The sequence below is a fragment of the Lutjanus erythropterus genome, chromosome 21, assembly GCF_056507025.1.
Source record: "Lutjanus erythropterus isolate fLutEry1 chromosome 21, fLutEry1.hap2, whole genome shotgun sequence".
Taxonomy (NCBI): Eukaryota; Metazoa; Chordata; class Actinopteri; order Lutjaniformes; family Lutjanidae; genus Lutjanus; species Lutjanus erythropterus.
Genome location: NC_139337.1, coordinates 14,177,204 through 14,202,379, shown reverse-complemented (window position 1 = coordinate 14,202,379; position 25,176 = coordinate 14,177,204). Strand labels below are relative to the sequence as shown.

Genomic DNA, 25,176 nt, shown 5'->3' with positions numbered 1-25,176 from the left:
GAGATGGCTCTTCTGTGTTTTTAAAGATGAATGCAAATTAAAAAGCATTAGGCTACATTCATTTGCGGTCTTTGGCATATAGGCCACTTTTGGTCCGAGGGCCACTTAAGGCTGCCTTATTTCTTCAAATGACCTTGAAATCAAAGAAAGAGCAAGTTTTAATGATTTAGAGGGCTCTTAAAGACTCAAAAGGAAAAGCAACACAGGGCCTCATTAAAATTTTCATTTAAACATTAAAAAAGCTTTTTGTTACAAATGTCCCTGCCAGGATGCTGAGTTGATGCGCAAAGAGGACCATAAGAATGCCCAGCATCTGAGCCAATTTGATGTCAATGCTTCTCCTCATCCCTTCATCAGTGATTCTATAAATTACAAGGCATGCTTATGTGGCTGCTTTATAATTTTCTCCGTGAGGCTTGTGTGTGTGATAAACGACGAGCTGTGGAGCATTGTGATTTGGTGCAGGGCCTGCGAATGACCTGGGGAATGCAGTGTGTCACTTTATATTTAGCTTCTATTTCCTCACCGCCTGCTCTTCCGCTGCACATGGTATGATTTCAGTTTGGGAGTGTGTGTGTGTGTGTACGTGAACAAAGAGTGAGACATATCCCATCACCCCCTAAAATTCCTTCATTCCCTCCTCCATTGCTCCCTTATTTCCCCAACGACTCAGCACGCCTTGTAAAACCTTAGCCCGGCTGCTCAGCGCCCTTTAAAATGTAAAGCAATATTACGCAGCCTGACACTTTGATCTCTGTTACTATGGTATTGTTCCAGGGGTCCTGTGAATGTAAAGAAAGCTGCGGCTGTCCAGAGTTAAATGGGTGTGTGCCAGGATATTCACTTTACAGGTTGTTTTCACACCGAAGGAAAATATGTAAGGAACTGATGAGAGAATATTTTGCAGTACATTAATAAGACATAACAAGCTGTACTTTGTATTAAATTAGACAACAACTAGGAATCATGTTTATTAGACAGTAAACAAACACTACTATACCCTAATTAGACACCATACACAAAATGGTACACTAATAAGACATAACAAGCTGTACTTTGTATCAAATTAGATAATAACTACAACTATCTTCTTTATTACTTAGTTTTAGACCCTTTATCAGACCCTTATTAGACTTAATTGGCTGTTAAATAGGGACACATTACAACAGAAGTGTACTTTAAACTATTTTCCCACAGTTAGACTCTTATTAGACTAGGGTATTTGTGGGGCACATCAAACCAGAGCTGCACTATAAACTAAAGTGTATTATTTCCCAATGATAGACTCTTACTAGACTTTCTTGGAGCACAGTTTGGGACACATTACAACACAACTGTACTGTAAACTGAAGTGAAATCACATATTTGCAATTTCCTTGTTTTAAAAGCATCAGTCTTGGCAACTACATATTATTTTCCAGTTCTTGCTAACTATTAAAGAACATATTATTTCTAGTTTTTGTTTAATTTGATTCAAAGTACAGCTTGTTAGTCTTATTAGTGTACTGTAAAATAAAGTGCAACAGAGAGAACTGTCATACTGTTTGTTTGTTACAGGTGTTAGGCATTATAAATGCCAAAAAAGGGAAAATGTGCCACATATTTTTCAGTTTTTGGCATGTGGATCCAGAACCTCTGTAACTTCACCTCTCGTGTGTTTAGTTATTTACAGCCCTGACAACAAAAAGCCTTGAACTGTTCAACAAACTACACAGCACCCTTTGTGTCACAGGCAAAACAGGAAATCAGGCTTTTGTCCGCTCGAGATGGCATCAAAAAACACCTTGTTTCATCTGTCTTAAGCAATCCCATCTTGACGCCTTCACACGTCCCCATGTGGGGCTGTGCCGCTCCTCAGAACAGATTGGGAAACAGCACAAACGATCTGCCGGGGAAGTCCCAGCGGGCTGCCATAACATGCTCGTTTGCCGACGTACCTCTGTTGCACAGAGCCCATGTTTGATTTCTCTCAGGTCGCCCCTCCTTTTTCTTTCTCTCCTGCTCTCACTCTCACTTCACTTCTATCACTTGCTCATTTTGCTGTCTATATCACCTACTTTCTTTCTTTCCTTTCCTTTTCTCTTTCTCTCTGTCCCTGACACTCAGTCTCTGTCAGCCTGTTGGCCCGTCTGTCTGCGTCTCTTTTTCCTTTTTCTCTCGGGCCTGCCTCCCTTTCTCCCTCACACCTCCTCCTCTTCCTCTTTCACTTTAAAATACGTGTTAGTTGGCTGTGTGTCTTGTAGAAATGCCAGCAGTGATTGTATCCTTCATCCACAAGGCAATAATAAGGCAGGTGTACTCCTGCCCCCTCCATTTTCCTCACCTTCTTTCTTTCCTTTTGTACCTCAGAAATGAGGTATTGCAGCAGTAAACACTAAAAGCAGGAAGGCCAAAAGAAAGATATATAGAAAAAAAAAAATTAGATTGCCTTTTTCATATTTTAGTTTCTGTGTGGCCTTTGTTGACACCTGGGTAAATCCACAGAAAAATGCTGTTAATGTTTATTTTCCATCTTAAAGGATGCATCACAACAAGTATTGTGCCTTTTGTTGCCTAATGCTGTGTCCTCTTCCCCACTGATGCAGTGCTGCCAACTGCGCAAACAAAATTTATCTCCTCATTTGTTAAAAAAGCACACTGAATTTCCTCCTGGGGGTAAAAAGTAGCAAAGTTTTGCAGAATCAGTTGCTGGCTGAGTTGGAAAGTTGCATTACACCTGTTAGCAGAAAAACAACAGGTTCTGTTTTGGTGCACATCTCCAAATACAGCCAGCAATAAATAATAAGATTTCATGTTGAGTATTTGTGCACGGGGGACAATGGTTTCCTGATTTCTCAGGTGTAATGCTTTGGTGGATGAATCGCAGGTGTAGGAGATATTGTGTGGCGGATGGAGCCCAGGTGCCGGAGTTATTTCCGGTCTGTGCCGTTAATCACCAACCTGACGCTGAAATATGGCTTGCATTTTAGCAGTTTTAAAATAGAGTTCCCTTGACTGCATATACTTAGATAGGGAAATAATAATAATAAGGGCAAGATAAAGTCAAGAGACTGTGAGGATGTTTCATATGAATGTGTGCTGCGAAATGTGTTCTGTTTTATCAGCGAATGTGGGCTCAAAGTCTGTAAGATAATAGAAACTAAAAAGGATCTGATGCCGTCTGCCTGATAGCAATAATTTGACAGTTTCAATTCCTATGCAGCAATCAGGGCTTTGATGTAAAGAGCTGATTAATAACTAACTTCACCAATCGCTGTTAAAAGATTCTGTGTGCAAATGCAGCCTTCTAAGTTAGAAGAACAAATGATTGAGGACAAGCAAAGTCCCTCTTTTTCCACAAATCAGGTTAACTTTTTTGGAGGGCTAAAACACAACAGAGAGCAGTGAAGCATGGGTGTATTTGCACATACTTCAAAGTATTATAAATAAACAGAAACACAAGACTATGAGTGTGTATGTCCTCTTTCCTGCACTCTCAGAAATAAAGGTTCTAAGGCTTGTCCCCATAGTAGAACCCTTAGTAGAATCTTTTGAAGAGGTTCCACTTGAAACCCTTTCACAGTTCTACACAGACCCAACATAAAGGGTTTAATCAGAAAAATTTTAAATCCTTGGAATACAAAAAAATGTTCCAAGGATTTTAAATAGAACCCACCCAGGAGGATCTACTGAGAACCCTTTTATATCCTCAGGATGTTATCTAGAAAACACTCTGGGGGTTCCACAGAGAACCCTTCTATGGTGTAATGGCTCCACCCAGAACCCTTTCTAGGGATGTATCCAGAACCTTTTCTCATGTTCTAAGAGTGCTTAGAAGAATGCACACAGGGTTTTTCTGAGAAACAGAGAAATCTTTTATATTCCTATTCTAAGGGTTTTGTCTAGAACCCCCTGGGTCGGTTCTACCAAGAACCCTCTTATATTATGGTACAAAGAATCCTTGACGAATCCTCGACAAGAGTTCTTTAAGGATCTGAGCAATTCTTAAAGAATTCTATCTTCCAAAAAGGGTTCTTAAAGGAACTTTGTAAAAAAAAAAAAAACTCTTAACAAACCCTTTAAAAAGGGATTCTTCACAAGCAAATTGCTCTGGGTGGAAACTTAGCCCTTTAGGAGGAACCCTTTTAGAACCCTTACTTCTAAGCGTGTACTCCTGTTTTTATTCACGGCCCCCGAAAGAATCTGAACGTGACAAAGGTTTACGTCAGAAACAGACTGTCTAAATATCTGATTATGAGCTGTTTATCCTCGTTAAATGATGACAACATAGTAACGCCAATACGCGAGTGGCCTCAGATGTGATGTTGGTCAATATCTATTGACAGACAAATCATTGTTGTTGTTCTTTCGTTTCGTCATTGTCCAGGCCCAATGCATGAGGGGCTAAACTGGGAGTGAATGTGATTGGATTTTCAGTCTCCGTCATTAAATTCCCATGCGGGGAATACTAATTCCAGTATTTAGTGCGGTGATGCTAGGGCTTGCTTTCATCTTAAACTGATTCCAGTCTAATTAGATTGGGCATGTGGGGGGTGGTGGATGTATCCGTCTGGACTAATCCCTGCCTCTCTGTCCCAAACATTGTATTATCCAGAGAAAATCCATTGGCTGCAGGCTATTCAAAGGCAGATCTGCCTGAACTGCAGCCTCTGTACTGTATCATCTGGAAAGCTGTGGCTGGAAGGGTGCACTGTGCAGTGAGGGTGGAACCTAATGGTCATGAGTGATGTATGGGTTGCAGAAAACGCCATTTAGAATTTACAGTAAACCTTTTATCGTGTATTCAGGGCAAGACCGCTCACTGCTGCGGCCTGTTTAGCAAAAGCTGTGTCTGAACTGCTATGAACTACTCTTCTCTTCAGAGGGTCTTTTTTATTCTAGGACAGTGCAGTTAGGTAGCAAAATTGGGTGGCCCCCAAAATACAGTCACATCAAAGTGGTTCTTTTTTAAGGTTTTATATTTGGTTTGACCTATAAACGGTAATTTCAGTGGCTATACGTCACAACTGGCCAACAATTCACTTGTGTATACGGTTGTGTACAGAAACACACACACGCATTTACTGAGCATAGATCACGTTGTCATCCCGCTTGTGAATTACTGGCAGACCACAGTGAAAACACAGAGTAAAGAGGTCCTTCTTCTAGGCGCTGAGAAGGCCAAAAAATTGAAAGGCCTTCAGCCATTGTTCTCCACAAAGGTCAAACGCAATTCAATCCCATAATATGGCGGGGGGGAGCCCTACCTCGGCAACCGCCTGCGCTTTAAGGGTGAGCAACAGGAAAGGGCCATTCAGCAGAACAGTTGCACCCTGTGAGCCGAGCACATTCGTCAAGGGCGAGGGGTGAAGTCAGAAGGGGGGGAGAAAAAAGCTGTTTTTGAGGCTTTTACATGTCGCGGCTGTTTCTCTGTACACTGAAGTGTGTTAAGCGAAACAATAAAGGCCACAGCCGATTCTGCCCGAGTGAAAAGATCCTCATCTTCCCCTTCATTTTTGCTGCCCTTGTGAAATTTCATTAGGTGGATTTAACGACTTGTGAATGTCGGCTTTCTCCGTGACCCTGACACTGGTGGCGGACACGTCTCGCTGGCAGGGTGTGATGTATTGTGTCGAGGTGTTCCTGAGGGGCAATTTTTAATGTGACAGCATCTGTTGACCTCAGATCTAAAACGTCACCCTTCTGTCTCACACGGACTTGCATTTTGCTTCTTAATAGAATTTTAAAAGCCGTATAAAAGTCAGCGGCACAAAATCTCATTTATCTATCTATAGGGTGAAAAATCTGTTTAAAACGTGGTGCTGTGCTCCAGTTTACATACCTGTAATAAGATGATCAACCTTACCAATTTAAGGTAATAACATGTTCTGTGCTCTCTGCTGTGACTGTACATCTGTTTTCCATGGTTGTGATATATTATTGTGGACTTTTCCCTTTTCAATGGCGGGGGTCTAGAGCTGCACCTGATCAGATCCAGATTAGCAGACACTTCCAAACATAATCCTCTGCATCTGCTTAGAGTCAGATTACCACAAATAGCATAATGACGGGAAATACCCATTATATGATTTAGAATTTTAGCCTGTCAGGGACTGGAATGACAATTATTGCAGGGGTGTCGACACAATACATATTTTGTTACCAGTAATGACATAAATACTTGACAGTCAAATAGATGTGCCTTAATTGAAAGTGTCATATGGAAACTACAATTAAAGTTCCAGGGTGTAAGATTTATTGGCAGAACATGACAGAAATGTTGTATAATATTCATAAGAATGTTTTGTATAGTCACCTGAAAATAAGAATTATCATGTTTTCATTACCTTTAGAATGAGCCACAATCTACAGAGGGTGTGGGTCATCTTCCACAGAGCCCACTACATTGCACCATCTTTTTTCTACATGATCACAAAATAGAAAACACTGGTTCTATTTACGATTTTTTGTGTTTTGCCAGGATTTTGTTTGGAAGGGGAGGGTGAGATGCAATGTTTACAGTCTTCAAGCTTACTGCTTGATGCCACTAAATCCTACACACTGGTCCTTTAAAAAAAACAAAATCGCTAATTATGTGGTATGGAGTTAAGTTTAAAATATTCACTCATCTAGCGCACATATGCTAATCAAACAATAATACAACTTTGTAATATAATATAAGAATATACACAATATATATCAAATTGTAATAGAATGACTAGAGCTGCAACAATTATTCAATTGATTGATTAGTTGTCAACTGTTAAATTAATCGGCAATTACTTTGTTAATCAATTAATTACTTTGAGCTTTTTTGAGGAAAAAATGTCCAAATTCTCACATTTCATCTTCTGAAATGAAAATATTTTCTTGTTTATTTAGTCCTATATGACAGATTGAGTATCTTTGGGTTATGGACAAAACAAGACATTTGAGGATGTTACTTTGGGGTTGTAGTGATCAATTTTATGGACCAAACAACTAATCAATTAATCGAGAAAATAAGAATCATTAATTGCAGCCCTAATAATGACATAAAGGGAACATTTATGGACACAAAGATTTTAAGTGTTTCATGCTTGATGCTTGATAACAACATGAGATTATAATAATTTGCATATAACTTTGAGTTAAATGCATAAATCTATGAATCAGGTGTATGAAAGAAAAGCTAATCAAACTTAATGATAAGAATGTTAGAAAATTACAGAGTGAACTTGTGATAAATAATATGTGATGAGACCAAACTGGTTTGCAGATACAGTTTTTAATGTATCACAACAATGAGCAACAAACATACTTGATGAACTATTTCCAGAAGTTGTTCAAATACCATCTACAATAAACGTCATTTCAACTATGACAACAGGTCTGTGACAAAATAAAAAAAAGGTTTCAAAACCATGTTATTACCGTGATACGGTACAGTTGAGACCTCAAACAGTACAGTAACAAAAACTAATGCGACTACTCTCTATATATAAAACATCAATAACATTTTTGGTTTAGTTTATTTAAAGTTTTAGCCATAGGGGCTTCTTCTTATTAAAACCTCAGGGTGCATTTCCTATGTAACCCAGATGTTGAAGAGTACATATTGTGTAGGATATGATTGCGCCATGAAAATCCCTTTGACATCCAGAAGAACAATTCCAATTTCAACCTTTTGAAGGCTGTCCCCATAAGCATGACACAATCCATCCATTTTTTTTAAAAAGTTCTTTTTTTTTTCTTTTTGGCTGCTGTGCAGTTGCAATATCTATGTACAGTTATATTGTTGGACCATCCTTTTTGTTGGTTTGTTAGCTTTTACCAGTCCTTGGTGTGGAAAGCGTCCTGTCTGATGCTAGCATCTTAGCACATGATGCTAGCTGACAGTTCAGTCTTATAATGCTGAGCCACAGAGTGGGGAAAGGCAAAAAGCCAGAGTTGTGAAAGCCTTTGGAATCAGGACAGTCGCTCATGTTTGTACAATGGCAGAATTGCACCTTGGGAGGCCAGGATGTCTCTTATGAAACACAATCGAAAAGTGTCTTCAGGATTAAAGTAAATGTTAAAATACTAAAAATCCAAATAATGACATTTAAAAAGCTCACGCAGAAAATTAAAAACTGACATTTTGCTTTAAAACTTTGAAAAAAAAAAAAAAACACCTTTACAATAATAAAACATAAGAGGAAATGTTACTTGATTTCATTGTTTGAAACAATAACTAAGCATGATTTGATTTAACCTGTCAAACAGTTGCATTACATGCTACTTGCTCATCTCAGAATAGGAAATACCAAAAGCAATACATTTTTGCATTTCTTCATATTAATAAATTTGTACCATGCACAGCCAACTACGAATATGTACAACAGCTTAGCTTTCTTTGTTCACAAGCCTTTTTCTTTCATACAAATAGCCTTCTGTTACTTTGGAATGAATCACATTGGTTTCAATTACCAAACTAGAAAGTGATTCGTAAAAAATTGAACACCCTTTGACAGCTTTCACATTCTTAGTTCCACAGCAAAATAACAAAATAATATAAAATAAAAAATAGCAAAGCAAAGCAATTAATGGATCAGTATTATGTCTGGTAGAAAGTTGAGAGAATTTATGGCAAGCAAAATAACATTACACAGTAGCAGCAAAACTTTGTAAGGTAATACTTTGCAATGTTGAAATCACTAAATGTGGAAAATTAAAATGTCGACTTTAACTGTAGATCATCAGAAGTGCCCAGAGAACTGATGGGAGGACGTCAACCTATGCACTAAATGGCTGTGTATAGGTGTAACACTGTTTTAAGTCCTACAAGTACATGAAAATGTTTTAATATACAACAAAAATGCTGTTGTCCCCCTTTTAAAGCAGCATATTTGCAAACGTATAGCAAATGATCATACCTTTTTTTTAACATTGTGACCAACTTGTACCTTAACAGTTTCAAGTATACAGTACTGCTTTCATGGATGCACCAATTGTTAAATAGGTCTCTAGATTGTTAGGCATCAATCCTGTAACAAATATGGACCAATATGCTGCTGCAATAGACACAAATAATAATTAAAACACAAACATACATACATACAAACAGAAAAAATTCTATTAAATTAACAAATGGCCTAATCAAATAATAAAAAGACAAATAAAAACAAAATAAGTGCACTATAGTCCAGACACAAGCAGGTACCGTAACAGTACAGCAATTCACAAATGAAAAATGTTATATTCACATAATCCGAGAGAGTCTATCAAAACTAGAGTTATTACCTCTTCAGAAAAGGGTGTGAGCAGAGGTAAAAGTGAGAGGGTAAGAGTTGGCACAGATTAGTATATACTACAAGAAAAAAGGGGGTGGGAAATAGATACAGCTTGTTGTAATACAAACTGGCAAACACAGGGGCATCATACACATTTACTTCACCATTCTAAATTCCCTCAGTGGCAAAACCATACTGTCTTTGTAGGGCAAAACTAAAAGGATATGCACATCGTCCACTGTAACAGTAATATTGTCTCTTGGTACTCTATACACATCAAGGAAATGCGTCCGATAAAGCTTGACATGTTTTGGTTATAAGCCAAGTGTACCCAGGCTTGTTGCTGCTTTAACAAATGAGAAATGTTATGTTCTGACCTGAGAATTTAAAGCTACTGAATTACACCTATCTAAACTAAGAGAGATTCTCTTTGAGGGTTCTGGATCGTCATCCCATACAGTACATGCTAGCATTTGGAAAACAATCCAGCTGAGGTGCAATTTGCTATCGTGAGAGTTTTTGGCTTGAAACAAGCCCCCCCAAGGGAGCCTGTGGGATTTTTTCCTACTCCATGTTTTTGTATACAATATAAGCTCAGTCAAGCATCTGCAACAGTTCTGTCCATAACAAAAATCAATCAATATCTTGCCAGCATATCAATATGGGAAAAACAATCCTGAGTCAATCATTTGGTACTGTAATTTTTTGGGTTAAGAGAAACTTTGGAACTGCAGTTTAAAAAGTCTTATTTTTTTCTTTAAGCAAGGGATCCTTTTGTCACTCCTACACACTGAACATATCCATTCTGATACTACTGAAGCTCGCGTCTAGGCCAGAGGCCGCCTTAGCCTTGACTTCCAACGCGTTATCTAAGTCATCCAGCTTCTGGCTTAGCTCATTGTCAGACTCATCTGAACAACTCTCGGTGGGTAGTGAGGTTGGAACCCCTGAGGTGCTGCAGGAAGTTGAGGTAACCGTTGAAGGTGAGGAGAGGGGGGGAGGAGGAGAGGCAGACGGGGAGGAGGAAGCAGCTTTCCGGGCTGTGGTGGCCTGGAACAGGACATTTGGCCAGGACTTCATGGACAAGTGAGAGAGATGAGGAAAGGTGTTATTAGAAGAAGCTGCAGACTGCGAGGTAGATGTGGTGTTAGGAGTAGGGGAGCAGACAGAGTGAGGTAATAATCTAGTATGCTCTTTGGCATTTCTCATTGCTTGTTTGATTGTTTTCTCTTTGTGCAAGCTCGACTGAAGGTGTTGGCCAAGTGCTTCATTCCCGTTAACAACCACGTTGCAGGCAACACAAGTGTAGTTGCTCACTGCCTTTCGAAGCACTGTCTCTTGCGGGTCAGTAAAAGGATGTCCGAAGTAACAGAAGGACTTCTGATGACGCACCACTGAATCTTCATCAGCAAAAATCATCTGGCACTTCCTGCATATAAACTCATGCTTGACGGACGGTACAATAAAAGCGTCTGGAAAATCCATGGTACTTTTGGTATCTGTTTTCGGTTCTTCTTTTGTGCTTTCTGTTGAAGAGCCTTTGTTGGTGTCATCCTTAGCATCTATAGCTTCTTTTGGTTTGAAGGAGTTGGTGGTGGTGCTCTGTATGCTCTGGGGTGTCTTCACAGGGGTTGGTTTCTGCTGCTGCTGCTGCTGTTGTTTCTGCTGCTGCTCAAGTTGTTTCTGCTGCTGCTGTTGTTGCTTCTGCAGTGAATCCTGGAGAGACTGCTGGTACTGCTGCAGGAGAGCGGTCGGGGAGAGGCCAGCAGCCATGGCAGCTTGTGGGACTGCTGCTGGGCCGTATGGAAACAGGCTCTCCATTCCACACAGTGGTGGGAAGTAGCCCCCTGTTTGGACCCCTCGAGGAAGCTGGGGGGAGAAGCAGTTGGGAAATCCAGGTAAAAAGTATGGCAAGAACTGCCCTCCCAGGAAAGAACTGGGATCACCTGTGGCAAGAGCATTCTGAAGTGCCTGGAGCTGTGTGGCGTCCAGTGGAGTCTCAATTCCTGGTTTCCCTGGAGCTGGACATGGTTTCTCCCTTTTCTTGGCCATGCTGGGGGTCTCAGGGCGTGAGCCGCTCTCATTCTCTCGTTCCTTCACCTTCATCTGAGGTGGCTTATCCCCTGGTTTCTTGCTGCTGTCTCTCTCTCTCTCTTTAGCTTGCTGCTCTGTATGATTTACTGCTGCCAAAGGTGTGGAGGGAACAGGAGGAGGAGGAGGAGGTGGAGGAGGAGGAGGAGGAGTCTGCAGAAGAGTCTTGGTTGGGGTAGTGCTGAGAGACATGGCAGGAGAGGGGGTGGCTGGTGTAGGGAACCCAAGCATGCCAGCACCGGGAGACGCTAAAGCTGAAATACAGTGGTATATAAATATGGAAATATTCAATATTTAAATATTCAACCCCAAATCACTATGGAAATTAGTTTGCATGACAAGATAAAGATGCTTAATTTGTCACTGGCTGAGACTTGTTAAGATTTTGTTATGGATCAAAACTGTCACATGCGCTTTATGATAATTTCAATCTGCCAATATATTATAATATAAATATACCAAACCTACAGTAAGGGGAAAAACAAACAACACAAACAAAAGTCATGATATAGACACATTTGTTGTAAAAAATCTCTGAATTATCAATTAGCAATTCAACTCTCATGATGACATTATGCATGCACTAACTCCCACCATTTTTAAAATAGTTTTAAAAAATAAGACTTTTGACAAACACCACTGTGATACAGAATAAACAGCAGTATAGTAGAATAAAATAGTGCATGATAAAGCTCAGTTTATAAAGCTTCTAGTCTATTTAACTTTTTTCACTGTCATACTAACTCACCAGGTGTGTTGGGTGGGAAAACAGGAAGTGATGATGGCCCATTGACCCCAGGAAGTAGCACTGGCGGAAGGCCAGATAACCCTGGGTAGCCTGAGGGTAGGCTGAGGCCATGAAGTGCATTACTGTTGTCCACTGAAGTCTGTTGCTGCTGGCCAGGCAGGCTGAGTCCCTCACCAGCTTTCTTCATGCGGTCCAGCTCTTGCTGGGCCATCAGCTGACGGACAGTGGTTGGTGCTAGGTAGTCCTTTTCTCTATCTACCTGGTTTCCCAGGGTTTCTTGCACTTTGGTGATGTGCTGTTTGGAGAAGATGTGGTCTCTGACGGACATCCGGGCAGTGTACTTCACACCACACAAAGTACACTCAGGTCTGGGCCCCTCTGGTGAGCCTTGACTTATCATGAATGGCTTTCCAATGTTAATCTTGAATTTCTTTTCTTTAGCACGGGCGTTCTGGAACCACACCTGGACAACTCGCTTGGGGAGTCCAATCTCATTGCCCAGCATCTCACACTCTTGCATTGTAGGAGTGCGGTAGTCGCTAAAACAGGCTTTGAGGACTTTCAGTTGCAGGTTACTCATCTGGGTCCTGAATCGTTTGTGGCCTGGCCTATCCCCAGCGTTGCTGCCTTTCCCGGATTTGTTGAAGGGGTTTCCTGCCCCAAAGGGACTTGGGGAACTGGGATCAGCAAGGCTTGATGATTCACTCCTGTCATTGTTTTCATCCATTTCATCATCTCTGGAGCTAATATAAGAGTCACAGTCTTTTCCAGAGAAGCTGAGGGCAGGGCTCACCATGCTGAATTGGAACCTTTCATTGCCACCATCAGAATTTGATGCCAGGCCACTCTTGCTGTCACTCAACTTGTCCCCTCCATTGGCTGTGAAGCTCTCAACCTCATTGTTATTACCCTCATCTCCAGTTGTAGCATCACTAATGGCTGTATTAATTGATGATGTCTCATCAAAGTCCATTTTACTGAGATCATAAGATGAGACTTCTGCTGAATTAATATTAGGCCCTTCAGTTTCATCACAGTTTTCAGCTTTTAAGGATGAAGGGCTTAAGAAGTTTTTTACTTGTGCCTCAGATGGTTTGACTGGAGTTGAGGATGCAGCAGGCAGCTCATACTCATTTGGCTCAGTCTTAGTAGGCAGCGGTGGGTAGTCAAAGAAATTATACTTATTTGGGCTTTCACCTCTTTCATTGTCTTGATTCATCATTGGGCTTGGTGGCAAGCTAAAGCCTGCCTGCTTAGCCTCATGCCAGTGTCTAGATCGTATGTGGCTATCTAGAGCAGATTTAGCCTTGAACAGTGCTCTACAAAAGGGGCATTTCTTGTGGGACTGAGATGGCCCTATAGCCCTAAACTGCCCTTTTCTCTCTCTTGCACGGGTGTTTTGGAACCAAACTTGCACAACTCTCTTTTTCAAGCCAACTTCTCGTGCAATGTGGTCCAACATCTTCCTTGTAGGGTTAGAGTCAAGTAGGTATTTGTCATAGAGAATCTCCAGTTGTTCTGGTGTGATGGTGGTTCTCAAACGTTTATCTCTGTGTTGCTCTTCACTACTGTTTCCACCATCTTTATCGTTAGCACCTTCGTCCTTGTCATCCAGTTTTCTCTTCATCGCTCCAGAGCCTGCAGCAGAGGCCAAACCAGAGCTACCCTGAGAAGGGATTTGGGAGAGCCCACCAGATAAGAGCTGGCTAGCCATTAAGGGGTTGTTGGGGTCAAATATCATATAGGGCATATCAATAGGTCTTTCAAGGAATTGAGAGTGAAGGAATTGGTTCTGGGCAGCCAGAAAATGCATGTGCTGGTGCTCCTGCCATAGCTCCACAGTGGGGAATGCAATCTTACACTGGTCACACTGGTACTGAAGCATCTGATGGGGGAGACTGTTAGTGAGTGAGGAAAGGGCCAGGGAGAGTGGACTTGAGGGCACTGCAGCTGCCTGTGGCTGGGAATGGGGTCTTGACATCTGTGGCTGGGGAGCTTTCTGAGGAGGTGGCTGAGGTGTGCAAGCCTTAGATGGTCTGGGCTCTGGTAATGTCTTGATAACTGGCGAGGAGGCAGTCTCAGTTTGTTTGGGTTCAGTTTCAGGGGCAATGTCTGGCTTTGGGGAAGTTTTGCCCATGCTGGCACGAGGAGAGGCCATCACAGGGGAGCTTGAGCCAGAACTGGTGGCAGTTCCGTGGGACTGTCTGGGTAGCTCCAAAGGTGACTGGGAAATCTTAGCTGACCCTTGCTCAACATCATCTGTGTATTCCTCACAGTTTTCCTCATTACCTTCCTCATCCTCATCCTTATAACATAGTTTTTTCTGGTGAGTGATAAGGTCAAAGATGCGTGGGAACACAATGTTGCACTTTTTACACTGGTACTGCATGTTGCTGGTTCGGATGTATCGCTCATTAGTCAGCTCTTTTTTCTCATTGTCTTTGGAATCTGCCTGGTTTTCATAGCTCTTGCGAGCTTTCTGGCGAGCATTCTGGAACCATACCACAATGACCCTGGTTGGTAGGTTGAGCACAGTTGAAAGCTGCTCAATCTCATCATCCTTTGGATAGGCATTAGTGTCAAAGAAATCTTGAAGTATCCTCAACTGGTAATCAGTGAATCTGGTCCTGGAGGACCTCTTGTTGACAGATGAGTCAGTTCTGTAGTATTCATGGGTGCTGAGCTGGGTTTCCATTCGAATATCTTCCAATGTAGTAATGGGAGGAATATTAAAATTATAGGGAGAGTCTTTACTCCGCTGCCTCTCTTTGAATAGAGTGTTACGGAACCAGTGCTTTATGACTTTTTGGGGCAAGCCAGACTTCTCTGACATCTCCTGAATTTGCTCTTCATTGGGAGAATTGTTGATGTCAAAGTTGGCACGGAGGATCTTAAGCTGGTCGTCTGTGATACGGGTGCGTGGTCGCTTAAACTGGGACTGGCGGAGGAAGTTTGGATCAAGACCTAACTGTTGCTGGCAGAGCTGCGTAAGGTCTGTGGAAAGAGAGTCCATAGTGGGCAGTTGGAGGGCCAGCTGAGGGGGAAGGCCTGGGTGCTGGACGGACTGCATCATTAGAGGTGGAAAAAGGGGCAAATCCAAGGGAACAGGGAGCTGCACTTGGGGAGGTGCAGGAGGAGCAGTAGGCGGTGGAGGAGGGGGTGGTGGTTGAGGTGGTGGTGCCTGGTGAGAGGGTTGGTGTTGGTGTGTTGGTGTATGTGGGTGTGAGGTCTGATGGGAGACAGGAACTGGTGAGGGTACTGGGGTTTGGGGCTTGCTCATTGATGTTGATGGAGGTTGAGGGGCTGTAACTGGGGCTGGAGCAGGAGGAGGCGGAGGAGGAGGTGGCGGAGGTGGTGGTGGAGGAGTCTCAGGTGAGGCAGGGTTTATTGGATAGAGTTTGTCATAGGCTTCTCTGTACTGTTGGGCAAACTTTTCCAGCTCCACATATGGGAAAAAGTGACTATGCACATGTTCCTGGTGGCTTTTGAGAATAAGCATATTGGAGAAGAGTTTTCCACACATCCCACACTCAAGCTTATCAGTGTTCATTTCCGTTTGTTCAACTCCATCTTTGTTTTTCTTTTGGTTCTTTTGTCTGTTTTCATTGTACTGGATGACCAGTTCAAATCCAAAGTTCTCCAGCAGTGCTTTGGCTGCATTGCCCCTTGCTCCTGACACAATTCGTGGAGGAGGAATCAATGGCTCTGGGAATTTTGACTTTTTAGGGTCTTTGTTGTCTTTTCCTCCATCACTTAATGCTTCACCTGCATTTTCCATCTTTGCTCTGTTTTCTTGTTTTTCTAGGTGGTCCTCTGCCTCTCGTGACATCTGAATTTCTGAAACTGACACAGTGCTGCACTCCATTTTGGTTTTGTGGTTCTGCAGTTGCTGGTTTTTCTGTTGCTGAATTTGTGACTGCGTCTGAGAGGCTTGCTGCTGTTGCTGCTGCTGAGCCTGTTGCTGGGCTTGAGCCTGCTGCAGCTGATGCTGTTGTTGCATCTGCTGCTTTAGGTCCTCCAGGAATGACCCAGTAAGGCCAGGCATTCCAAAAGCTGCTGCTGAGTGCAGCGCAAGTTCTGGGCTAAGGTTGAATTCTGCTCCTGGGATGTAGAAGGGGAAGAGGAACTGTGGCTGTTGGAATTGCAGCAGTGCTTCTGGGGTCATTGGAAAATGGGGGAAGAAAGCTGGATTAAGGAACTGAGGCTGAAAGAAGGCAGCCTGTTGCTGGAGTTCATGTTGAAGCTGCATTTGCAGTTGGGCTGAGGACTGCGCTGACTGGTGGCTGCTTGCCTGTGCCGAAACATGGTCAGTAGTTGTTGTTTGTTTTGCGCTGTTGCTGCTGTTAGCTTCTTTGGGTTCCACAGTGTTTTCTCTGTTTGCAGAGGGTGTTCCACTTCTAGCAGTGTCTGAGTTGCTGTTGTTCCCTTGTGTGCTTGGGGCTGGGCTTTTGGCAGGTACTGGACCACTAGTACCAGTGCTACTGCTGCTTATTTCAGTTTTGGCTGTTCTGGCTTTGGTCTGGTGTAGTACTGACCTCATGTGAATTTCAAGTGTTGAGCTTTGGCTGTAGGCAACATTGCAAATATTGCATTTGAATGGTTTGTTGTCAATGCTGTTGCTTGTCTCTTGTGGAACTGGGCTTGACGCCTCTTGAAGAACCTTCTTCAACTTATGCAGGTGGGAAACTGAATTGTAGTGGACAAGTAGGATGTTCTTCTGGGTGAAGGACTCCTTACATACTGTGCACTTGTAAGGCCGAGAAGGGTCCAAAAATTTCTCCATTGTAAAGTTGGGCCCTTTCCTAAATGGTAGGGTCCGTTTTGGTTCTGCTCCCATGTCATCAAGCAGAGAGCTACTGTCACTTCCTGTAGGACTGGGTTTCTCTTCCTGGTCCATTTCATCATCTTTGTCCAAGTCATGTTCAAAGGCCTGAGCTTCCTCCAAGGCCCTGGCCTCACTCTCAGTGATATCTCCATTCAGTGGAAGATTTCCTATGAGTTGCTGCACCTCAGCTTCACTAAGTTCAGGGTGTCCATTTTCCAAGTGCTTCCTGAGAGCCAGGAATGTCCTGAAGCTGCGCTGGCAAAGGCTGCACATTGTGGCTGCTCTGATGGCATGGTACTGGGAATGTATCTGAAGCTTCTGCATTGTCTTGAAGGCCAGGCTGCAGTGGTTGCAACGATATTTGTAGACATGACGATCAGATACTGAGAGCTGCTGCTGTTGCTGCTGGAGCCTTTGGAGCTCACTGAGATGGTCCTGTAGGGTATCAGGGGACTTGCTATCATGTCCTAACCCACTGGCTCTCTTCCAGCCTGGGGCCTCTGAGGCCTCCTTTGGGGGCTTGAGTTCCTCACCCTGAAGATCCAACTCATTCTTGTCTTGAGAGGTCAGCTCATCTTTTGAGATGTTTCCTAAAAAGAGAAAATATAAATTGAAGTATAGTACATTGCGTCATTTACTTTTTTTCTGATAATGGCAAACAACTAAATAATTGCATTAGTATATTAAAATTTAACTTTATTATCACTTGGACAACAAATTAAAGACAGAAAGACAACAATCTAGGTACCAAATTCTGCTCACCTTGAGACTTTCCTGACCCATCAGTAAGAGAGGTAGAGGAATCCATTAAAGACAGACTTTTGTCTTGTCCAGTTTGAGGATGCATTACATTATTTGGTGTTGCTGTGTCAGGTCCGACAACCTGTCAAGACCAAAAGAGAGATGAGAATTCTTCTTTATTACGTCAATTTAAAATAAGAAATAGAAGATGGTGGATTCTATGTCTAACGTGTAAATGTTGAGGAGCAAATCTTATTTTAAGGAGAGAACTTGCTTCTCTTAGTTGACATCAACTTTATGACAGTATCTCAAGGGAGTACTATAATGCATGGGAAATGTTTTATGGGAATCTTGCAGTTAGCCCTTGCCCTAAAGAGGGAGGACTTGGCAGTCCTAACAAAATAATTTCCATATTTCATTGCATGGTCACTCGTCAAAATGGATATTAAAAAGGGAAAAGTTTAAAACACTAAAAACAGAAACATTTAGGTGACAAAAACATTATTTTGTACATATCAAGTAAACAGCTTATTATCATATTCTGCAATTACTACAAACCTTGTATTTAATATTGCCAAGCATCACTATTTCCTTTATGAGCACTTTCCATTTTAAAAGAATTAGCAAATTTGCAAAAAACACTTTTTTTTTTCTGATACGCAAATCTTATTCATAATCACTACTTGTACGTACAGTCAGAATCAGCTTTTCCACGCAGTCAGGAGCCACACTGTGAAGATGTGTGAGATGCAGCTGCAGGTGAATCTTGTTGCTCAGGACATCCTGGCACAGTGGGCAGCGGATCACTGGCTGCATGGAATGCTGGGACATCACATGGAGCTGCATACGGTTTGCATCTTTACTGCTGTAGTTGCAGTATGGACACTGCTGAATCTTAAAAAAAAACAAAAAAGGTATATTAAATATCTGGTTGGGAATGGAGAAATAATGAAATGACATCCATGGAAAAACTCTTTTCTAATGTAAAAATTAATCCAGAAGCAGGAATTACTTTGTGCACAACATGGACTCTTTAGTGGGTATCATTCTACATATCAACATATCCTCACTAAACAGCAAGAAATCACTTTTTTCAGTCAAAATATACAAGAACCAGCAAGACCTCTGTCACCTGCACTATTAGGGGTGAAAGTAATTGTACATCTGCAAAATAAAATGCAATTTTTACAGGGTTTTCCTATTCTTCACTGGCCACTCACCTCATCCCACCACAATCGCCCCTCCCCACCAACCCCCATGCCCACCTTAACACAGAAAATGTAGATCAACCATGTTTCATGTAATTCACTTAAGTCCCTCAACTCATGCAATTTTATTAGCAGAAAACACGATTGGCCAGAATTTCTAATCAGGGTATTACAGATGACAAAGGTGTGTACTCTCCCAAGCTACGCCTTGCCCTCATTACAGGGAGTACTCTGAACATAGCTGCCTCCCCACCACCTGTCTTAATAGAATCCATTTCTGAAATGACTAAGTCCTCCCTCCTTGCAGGGCCCAGAACCAGACGAGCTAATACTTCATAATCTAATTTAAAAACACATATAATTTAAAGAGATGCAAAAAGGGGGAAGAAGCAGGGTGGGGGCCTAAGGCTAGTGCAGGTATTCCACTTAAGAACACAAAGACTGGCCTACTATGCTTGATGTTAAAAAGCTCTGTCAGAGAGGGAACGGTGGGCTGCGTTTAACCCTTTGATAGTGAGCTGGCGCCAGCAATTGCTAAATGCTTAGCTTAGCATTTCTGCTTCTTACAGTTCATAAGTATCCTCACATTAGCTCATCCCACAGTGACAGTGAAGGTTAGATTTCATTAGTGCTTGTGAAGGACAACCTGTCTCATTAGCCATTAGCTTTCTGTACCAAACACGTAACATTTTATTTGGAATATGAAATGCCAGATGCCCAGTCTAAGTGGACCCACACACAATTAAATCTACAAATGCATTTTCTTTGGAAAGGTGAAAAAGTTTAAACTTTCAGCGAGAATTCATCTTATGTACATTGTTGGGAATGAAACCAGAAACACTTTCAAGAGTGTTGCTTTTGTGGAACAACTGACAGTTTCCTTTTGATATTCTACAAAACTTTACCTGCTCATTGGCAGAGGTCTTTCCCTCAGCAGACTTTGGCCTTTTGGGTGGACTTTCAACTTGTCGATCCGGCAGGAGAGAATGTTTAACCATAGCATTCGGTCCAGTAACCTCTTTGGATATGGCATTCACTCCTGGAGACAGAGACAAAATGTAAAACATTAAAAATGTTTGTTTCTCATTGACTTATCAGTTATTATTTATGTTTATAGCTTGTATGTCTGCATTTGTGTCTAAACTTAGATAATATTTCTAATAATTAATCAATTTCGCAAATGATTAATGCCAACAATAGACGTATTTTTTTTTTAAAGCTTCTGCAAAGGTAGCTTTAAATAGTAAAAATGCATATATGATGTCAAAACTGAGAAGGCTTATTAGAAGGCTGTTGTGGATTTGGGTTTCCTGAGACTTTAAATGTAGGTTTTTGGAATGAGCACTGGAGCAGATTGACATTAATGGGATAGTTCACCAAAAAATGAAAATTCAGTCATTATCTACTCATCCTCATGCCAACTGAAGGTTGGGTTTAGGTTTTTAGTCCACAAAACACTGCTGGAGTTTCACAGGAAAACAGCGCTGCAGCTTCTGCCATGCTGGAGTGTTTTGTGGAGTACAAAACCAAACTCGACCTTCATGTGGGTGAGTAGATAATGACTGAATTTTCATTTTTGGGTGAACTATCCCTTTAAACATCAGCGATAAAAGAGAGTAACAGGGCCCCGCGTCATATTGATATATAATATGCCATAGATCACACATACATACTTGATGAGAAATATTAGTCTGTAGAACATATCAAGTTTATCAAATTGATACCATTGAGTGAATAAATTGAAATGTCTGACATTTTGTGGCTGTGTTAGATCACAACATGGTCAAATTTATACACATAATAAGAGCGTGTAACACAAACAAGTACACTAAATTAATATTCATCAGGAAATAGGTAATGATTTAAACAATGATTTGACACCAAGACAACATAAGCATGGATACAAGCCTGAACTATTATTCACATGCATATAGAGTGACGTGTTTCTGCCCTGAGGACATGTGAAATGGAGAAAACTCCAGCAGCAGGCTCATTATCACAGCACGACATACATTAAATGTTATGGTAATATTATACACTTCATTAGTTCATATACATTTCCCCAGCTGCCTCGACAACTTCTCGGTCCGTACAAGATGCTAAATTTTCGGGGCTTGGTCACGGCTGGTGGTACAGTAGCAGCAGCAGCAGCAGCACTGCTTCTTGTGTGTGTCTATTTGTATGTGTGCATGTAAGCGTGTGTGACGTTAACAGCAGGGCTCAATGTGGAGAGATCAGCCTCTGGTTGTATTTAGTAAATGCTGCAGCCGCTGATAAATCTTTCATTAGCCTCATCCTGAGATACAGGCCATGCAGGCCCTGCTATACTCTGCCACTGCAATTTACCCACTCGGCACAACACAAAGACACAGCAACTCTCCCTTCTCCCCTCCCGCCTTCCCTCCCCTCTCCCTAAGCCATCACCCCCCCCTCCTCTTTCTTGCCTCCCCTCCCTCGTCTGGTCACTCAAGGCAATATGTGAGCCTCACTCTTGCGAATCAACGCTTCACGCTAGATGCACAAATGGAAAAAAAGGGAAATCAAAGCACTGATACATGGAGAGGGGGGTTGAAAAAAAACATTTTGTATTTCATATTATTCTGTGGCTCGTGTTTGTATTGGGCGCATATCAATTCCTCCGGCCCGTTCATGCATTTTAATTCTGTTGCATTAAGTAGGCGTTCCACTTATTTTATTTGTAATCCCCTATATCTGGAGCCTGAAATATTGGCCTGTCAAGGAAAGTGACAAGAGAGAGAGGGAGGGAGGAAGAAAGGAAGAAAGAGGGAGAGAGGAGAGAAAAAAAAACACAAGGGCACAATGTGAATTTCCAAGAACATCCGAGAATTGCTCTGCAGCTCAGAATAGCGAGGTAATCTCGTCTTCCACTGCTTGTGATGGCCCCTGCAGGGCTTGGGTGTGTGTGTATGTGTGTGTGCATTATGTGCTTCATGACAGGCCTCTGATACTCCATTGGTCAGATTGGTCCAGCCTGGAAGCACCCCGTCATATCACCTGACCTTTCCGAAGCCTCCTGCCCCGCCTCCCGTATTTATTATGACCATTTCTAATTTCAACTTTCAATTTTTGCCTCCGTCTTGCAGTCAATTTGCAACTAAATTACATCCCTGCGAAAGGAGATGAGGCGATTGTCGGACAAGGGGGCTGCAAAAACATTTACAATGCGGTGGGGGAAAGAGCCCACAGATCACCATTGATTACTGTCATATTGAATGTAAATATATGTTTGTGTGAGTGTGTGTGTATGTGGTACACGAAGATCTGTCCTTCTGGTTTAGATTCATCTTCGACCTAGTGCTTTCATCAACACTTATGACACTCGCGGCAAAGAAAAACAGTTGGTTAACCTTGAATGTTGAGAGAGCGCTTCTCTCTATGGCCACTTAGGAGCTTTAAATGGCAAGCCCTGCCAGTGAATAATAAAGTTGTTTTGAAGCAGAGAATTACATTCAAAAAATGTAGAGTGTCCTCCAAGGATATAATCACCTGCAACAAAAAATAAACACAATGGCGAGCACAAAATGCTATAAATTTATGAGAGCAAAATCAAAATATCCCTTTGCCTGTAGATTTTAACCAGCCCTCAACAGAGCTCAATAGTGGCCACTCACTTTTTCAACAACTCTGGAAGTGAATTTCTGATTCATTCACTCCACTGACATTCCAGAACATCCTTATATAAAAATTTAGATTTATTTAGTATATTTTAAAAAACATAAATGAAACAACATAAATAACAGTAAGAATATGCAAGGGAGACTAAAAGCCTACAAAAGCTTATTAAGTATCTCCCCCAGTCAGATTCAGATTCAGATTATAATCAGATTCAATATAAATTTGAGCAAATGAAAATGCAATTACAATTACTGACTACAGTTTTGAGCCAGATGTTTAGATTCTGAACCTGAAGTCCAAGATAAGATATTTTGGCAGGATATGACAGAAACGGAATATAATACTCATCATACATTTTGTTAACTTAGAAAGGAGCCATTTATATCTATAGAAGGCACAGGTCATCTTTCACAGAGGCTTTCAACGTTTCAGAAGAGTTTTGTTTGGAAAGGGACAGTGAGACGAGGTGTTTGCAATCTGCACACTCAAAGCTAGGTGGCACTAAATCCTACACACTGGTCCTTTAAGAGCGAGGAAACTACCCATCCCATAAACCACTGCAAAAGATACTGCTTCTGCTGAAATTACTAAATAACTTTTGGCATTATTAGAATGTTTATACTATATAACAGTGTTGTAATATGTTGTAATATGTTGGGCCATATTTTAAGGTAAAACAACATATTTGATAACCCATTAGCTTTTGTTAGAAAACAGCTAATGTTAGCATTTAACTACTCTTCATTTATGCCTTTTAAGTACTGTGAAACACCATAAAACAGTAATGCTAGCTAGGAGACAGTATATGCTAACTTTAGCTGTTGTCTAACGGTAGTTAATAGGTTATCCAATATGTTTGGGTTTTTTTACCTTGAAATACAGTCATATGTTCCTATGGAATTTCACAATGCATGGTCTTTTCAGCTGCTGATCAATAGAAGTCAGTGACATGATAATGATTTGTCAGATTTCGTACGTTAATATGACTTACAAACTGAAACACCAGCACTGAGTTTCCCACCCAGAGCATGATGTCAGAAGAAAATGGCCACTGTGTGAATATGGTGAATAGTGCATGGATAGCTAAAGTAATTAGAGAGAAATAACGGCGGAGAGCAGGATTGAGAACAAGACAGGAGCAGGAGACTCTCCTCTCATTTTCCTTTGTCTCTGTCTGAGTCTGCACCCCACACTTAATGACTGTGTCCTTTTTCCTCCTCCTCCTCCCTGTTCTTTCCCCTCCCTTCCCACCTTCCCTCCATCCCTTCATCCTTTAGGTGGGCTCCACCAGCTGCAGCCCAGTGAAGCGGAGGGGCAGAATAAACCTGACACCCCCACCACCCCCCTCCACCTCCGCCAATGACAAATGTCTGCATGCAGCAGGACCTTGCTTGATTAGATAAATCAAAAGGTGATTTATGACACTCAACCCCTTTTGCATTGCAGGGGGAGAGAGCGGCACACTCGCCACCCATCTTTATTTGCGACTGTCAATGGTGTTTAGGGAGCAGCGTATACACACACTTATATACACGCAAGTGGGCGCTCAAATGGAGAGGAGTACAGAGCAATGGCGGAAGAGGGGGAGAAATGTAGAGAAACAGAGGGAAGAAGAAGAAGAAAAAATGATAGAGAGGGACAGAGGAGCCCGTAGCTTGAAATACCTCAGGATATTTCTGTCCCAAATTGTTCCTCAAAAGGCAGGAGGAGCGACAATACCATCACAGCTAATGCTTTTCCCGTGGATCTATTTTAGAATCTGCCCTTTTGTGTCAGAAAGGGTGAGACATTTTGTGCAAACTGAACCAAGCAAATGATTTTTTTTTACACAAACAAGCATATCATTGAATCCTTATATCTCAAACTATGACTTTATATGAAATCAACTACATCTCGGAGAGGGGCTTTCAAAACAATCAAACCGTACCTATTGCAATCTTTTTCTCCCTTTTTCTTTCTTTTACAAGCTGCAAAACAATTAGATTCCATTCCTGACATTTCATTTCATGAAAATAAAAAAAGCCCACAAACATAGAAGCAGGGAGTGGGGGGAAAAGGCTGTCAATTAAGAGGGAGCAGGCTGGGTGGCGGCAGCTTGGATTTAGTATTCAATTTAGCTGTCCTGAGCCCTGGCAGACTGGCTAAGGTTACGGAGCAGTAAATCTAGGAAGGAGAGCTGGCCAAAACGGGCCAGGGAGGGCCGGCCGGCATGATTTACTGGCCTACTGCTCTGAGGTTACGCATTAGGCTGACCCCCGGTCACCTGATAACATTACAGCAACACACTCTGAACCCCAAACTCCCACTGAAGCACTCAGCAGGCCCAGATCTAGCCGGAGGGATGTAGAGAGAGGCTGGGAAGGAGTGAGATGGAGAGAGGCAGAGTCAGATGGAGAGGAACAGAAAGGCTGTTAAACAGCAGCTGTCTTGTAGTTTGTGTTTTTTAATGACTAGCCCTCCTTTCTCTTCCATCTCCGGCTCGTGTTCTAATGAGAGATAAATATGAGCATGGCCTTGTCACATTTGACAAATCGTTGGAGACGTTCAACAAGCTGTCATTACACAGAAAACACACATACATGCACAAAGGAATTGCTGCAGGCTTGTAATTAAACATGCTAATGTCTTTAATATATTTTAATCTCATCTTAGAAAGACAGAAAAAAAAGCACAGCTCTCATCTCGAGTTGGGCAAAT

General features: G+C 41.9%; 1 protein-coding gene across 3 annotated transcripts in view; it reads right to left on the bottom strand.

Annotated features, from left to right (window-relative positions):
* Positions 1-7,227: 7,227 nt before the first annotated feature.
* The window catches only part of zfhx4 (zinc finger homeobox 4), a 102,304-nt gene continuing 84,355 nt past the window's right edge, over positions 7,228-25,176 (bottom strand). For all 3 annotated transcript variants that reach the window (XM_084710327.1, XM_084710326.1, XM_084710328.1), the window contains exons 8-12: positions 19,749-19,882; positions 18,329-18,529; positions 17,657-17,777; positions 12,070-17,484; positions 7,228-11,575 (exon numbers count right to left, since the gene is read on the bottom strand). In XM_084710327.1, coding sequence (XP_084566453.1) covers positions 10,014-11,575; positions 12,070-17,484; positions 17,657-17,777; positions 18,329-18,529; positions 19,749-19,882 — 7,433 coding nt within the window. In that variant the 3' untranslated portion in view covers positions 7,228-10,013. The remainder of the gene's footprint in view (positions 11,576-12,069; positions 17,485-17,656; positions 17,778-18,328; positions 18,530-19,748; positions 19,883-25,176) is intronic.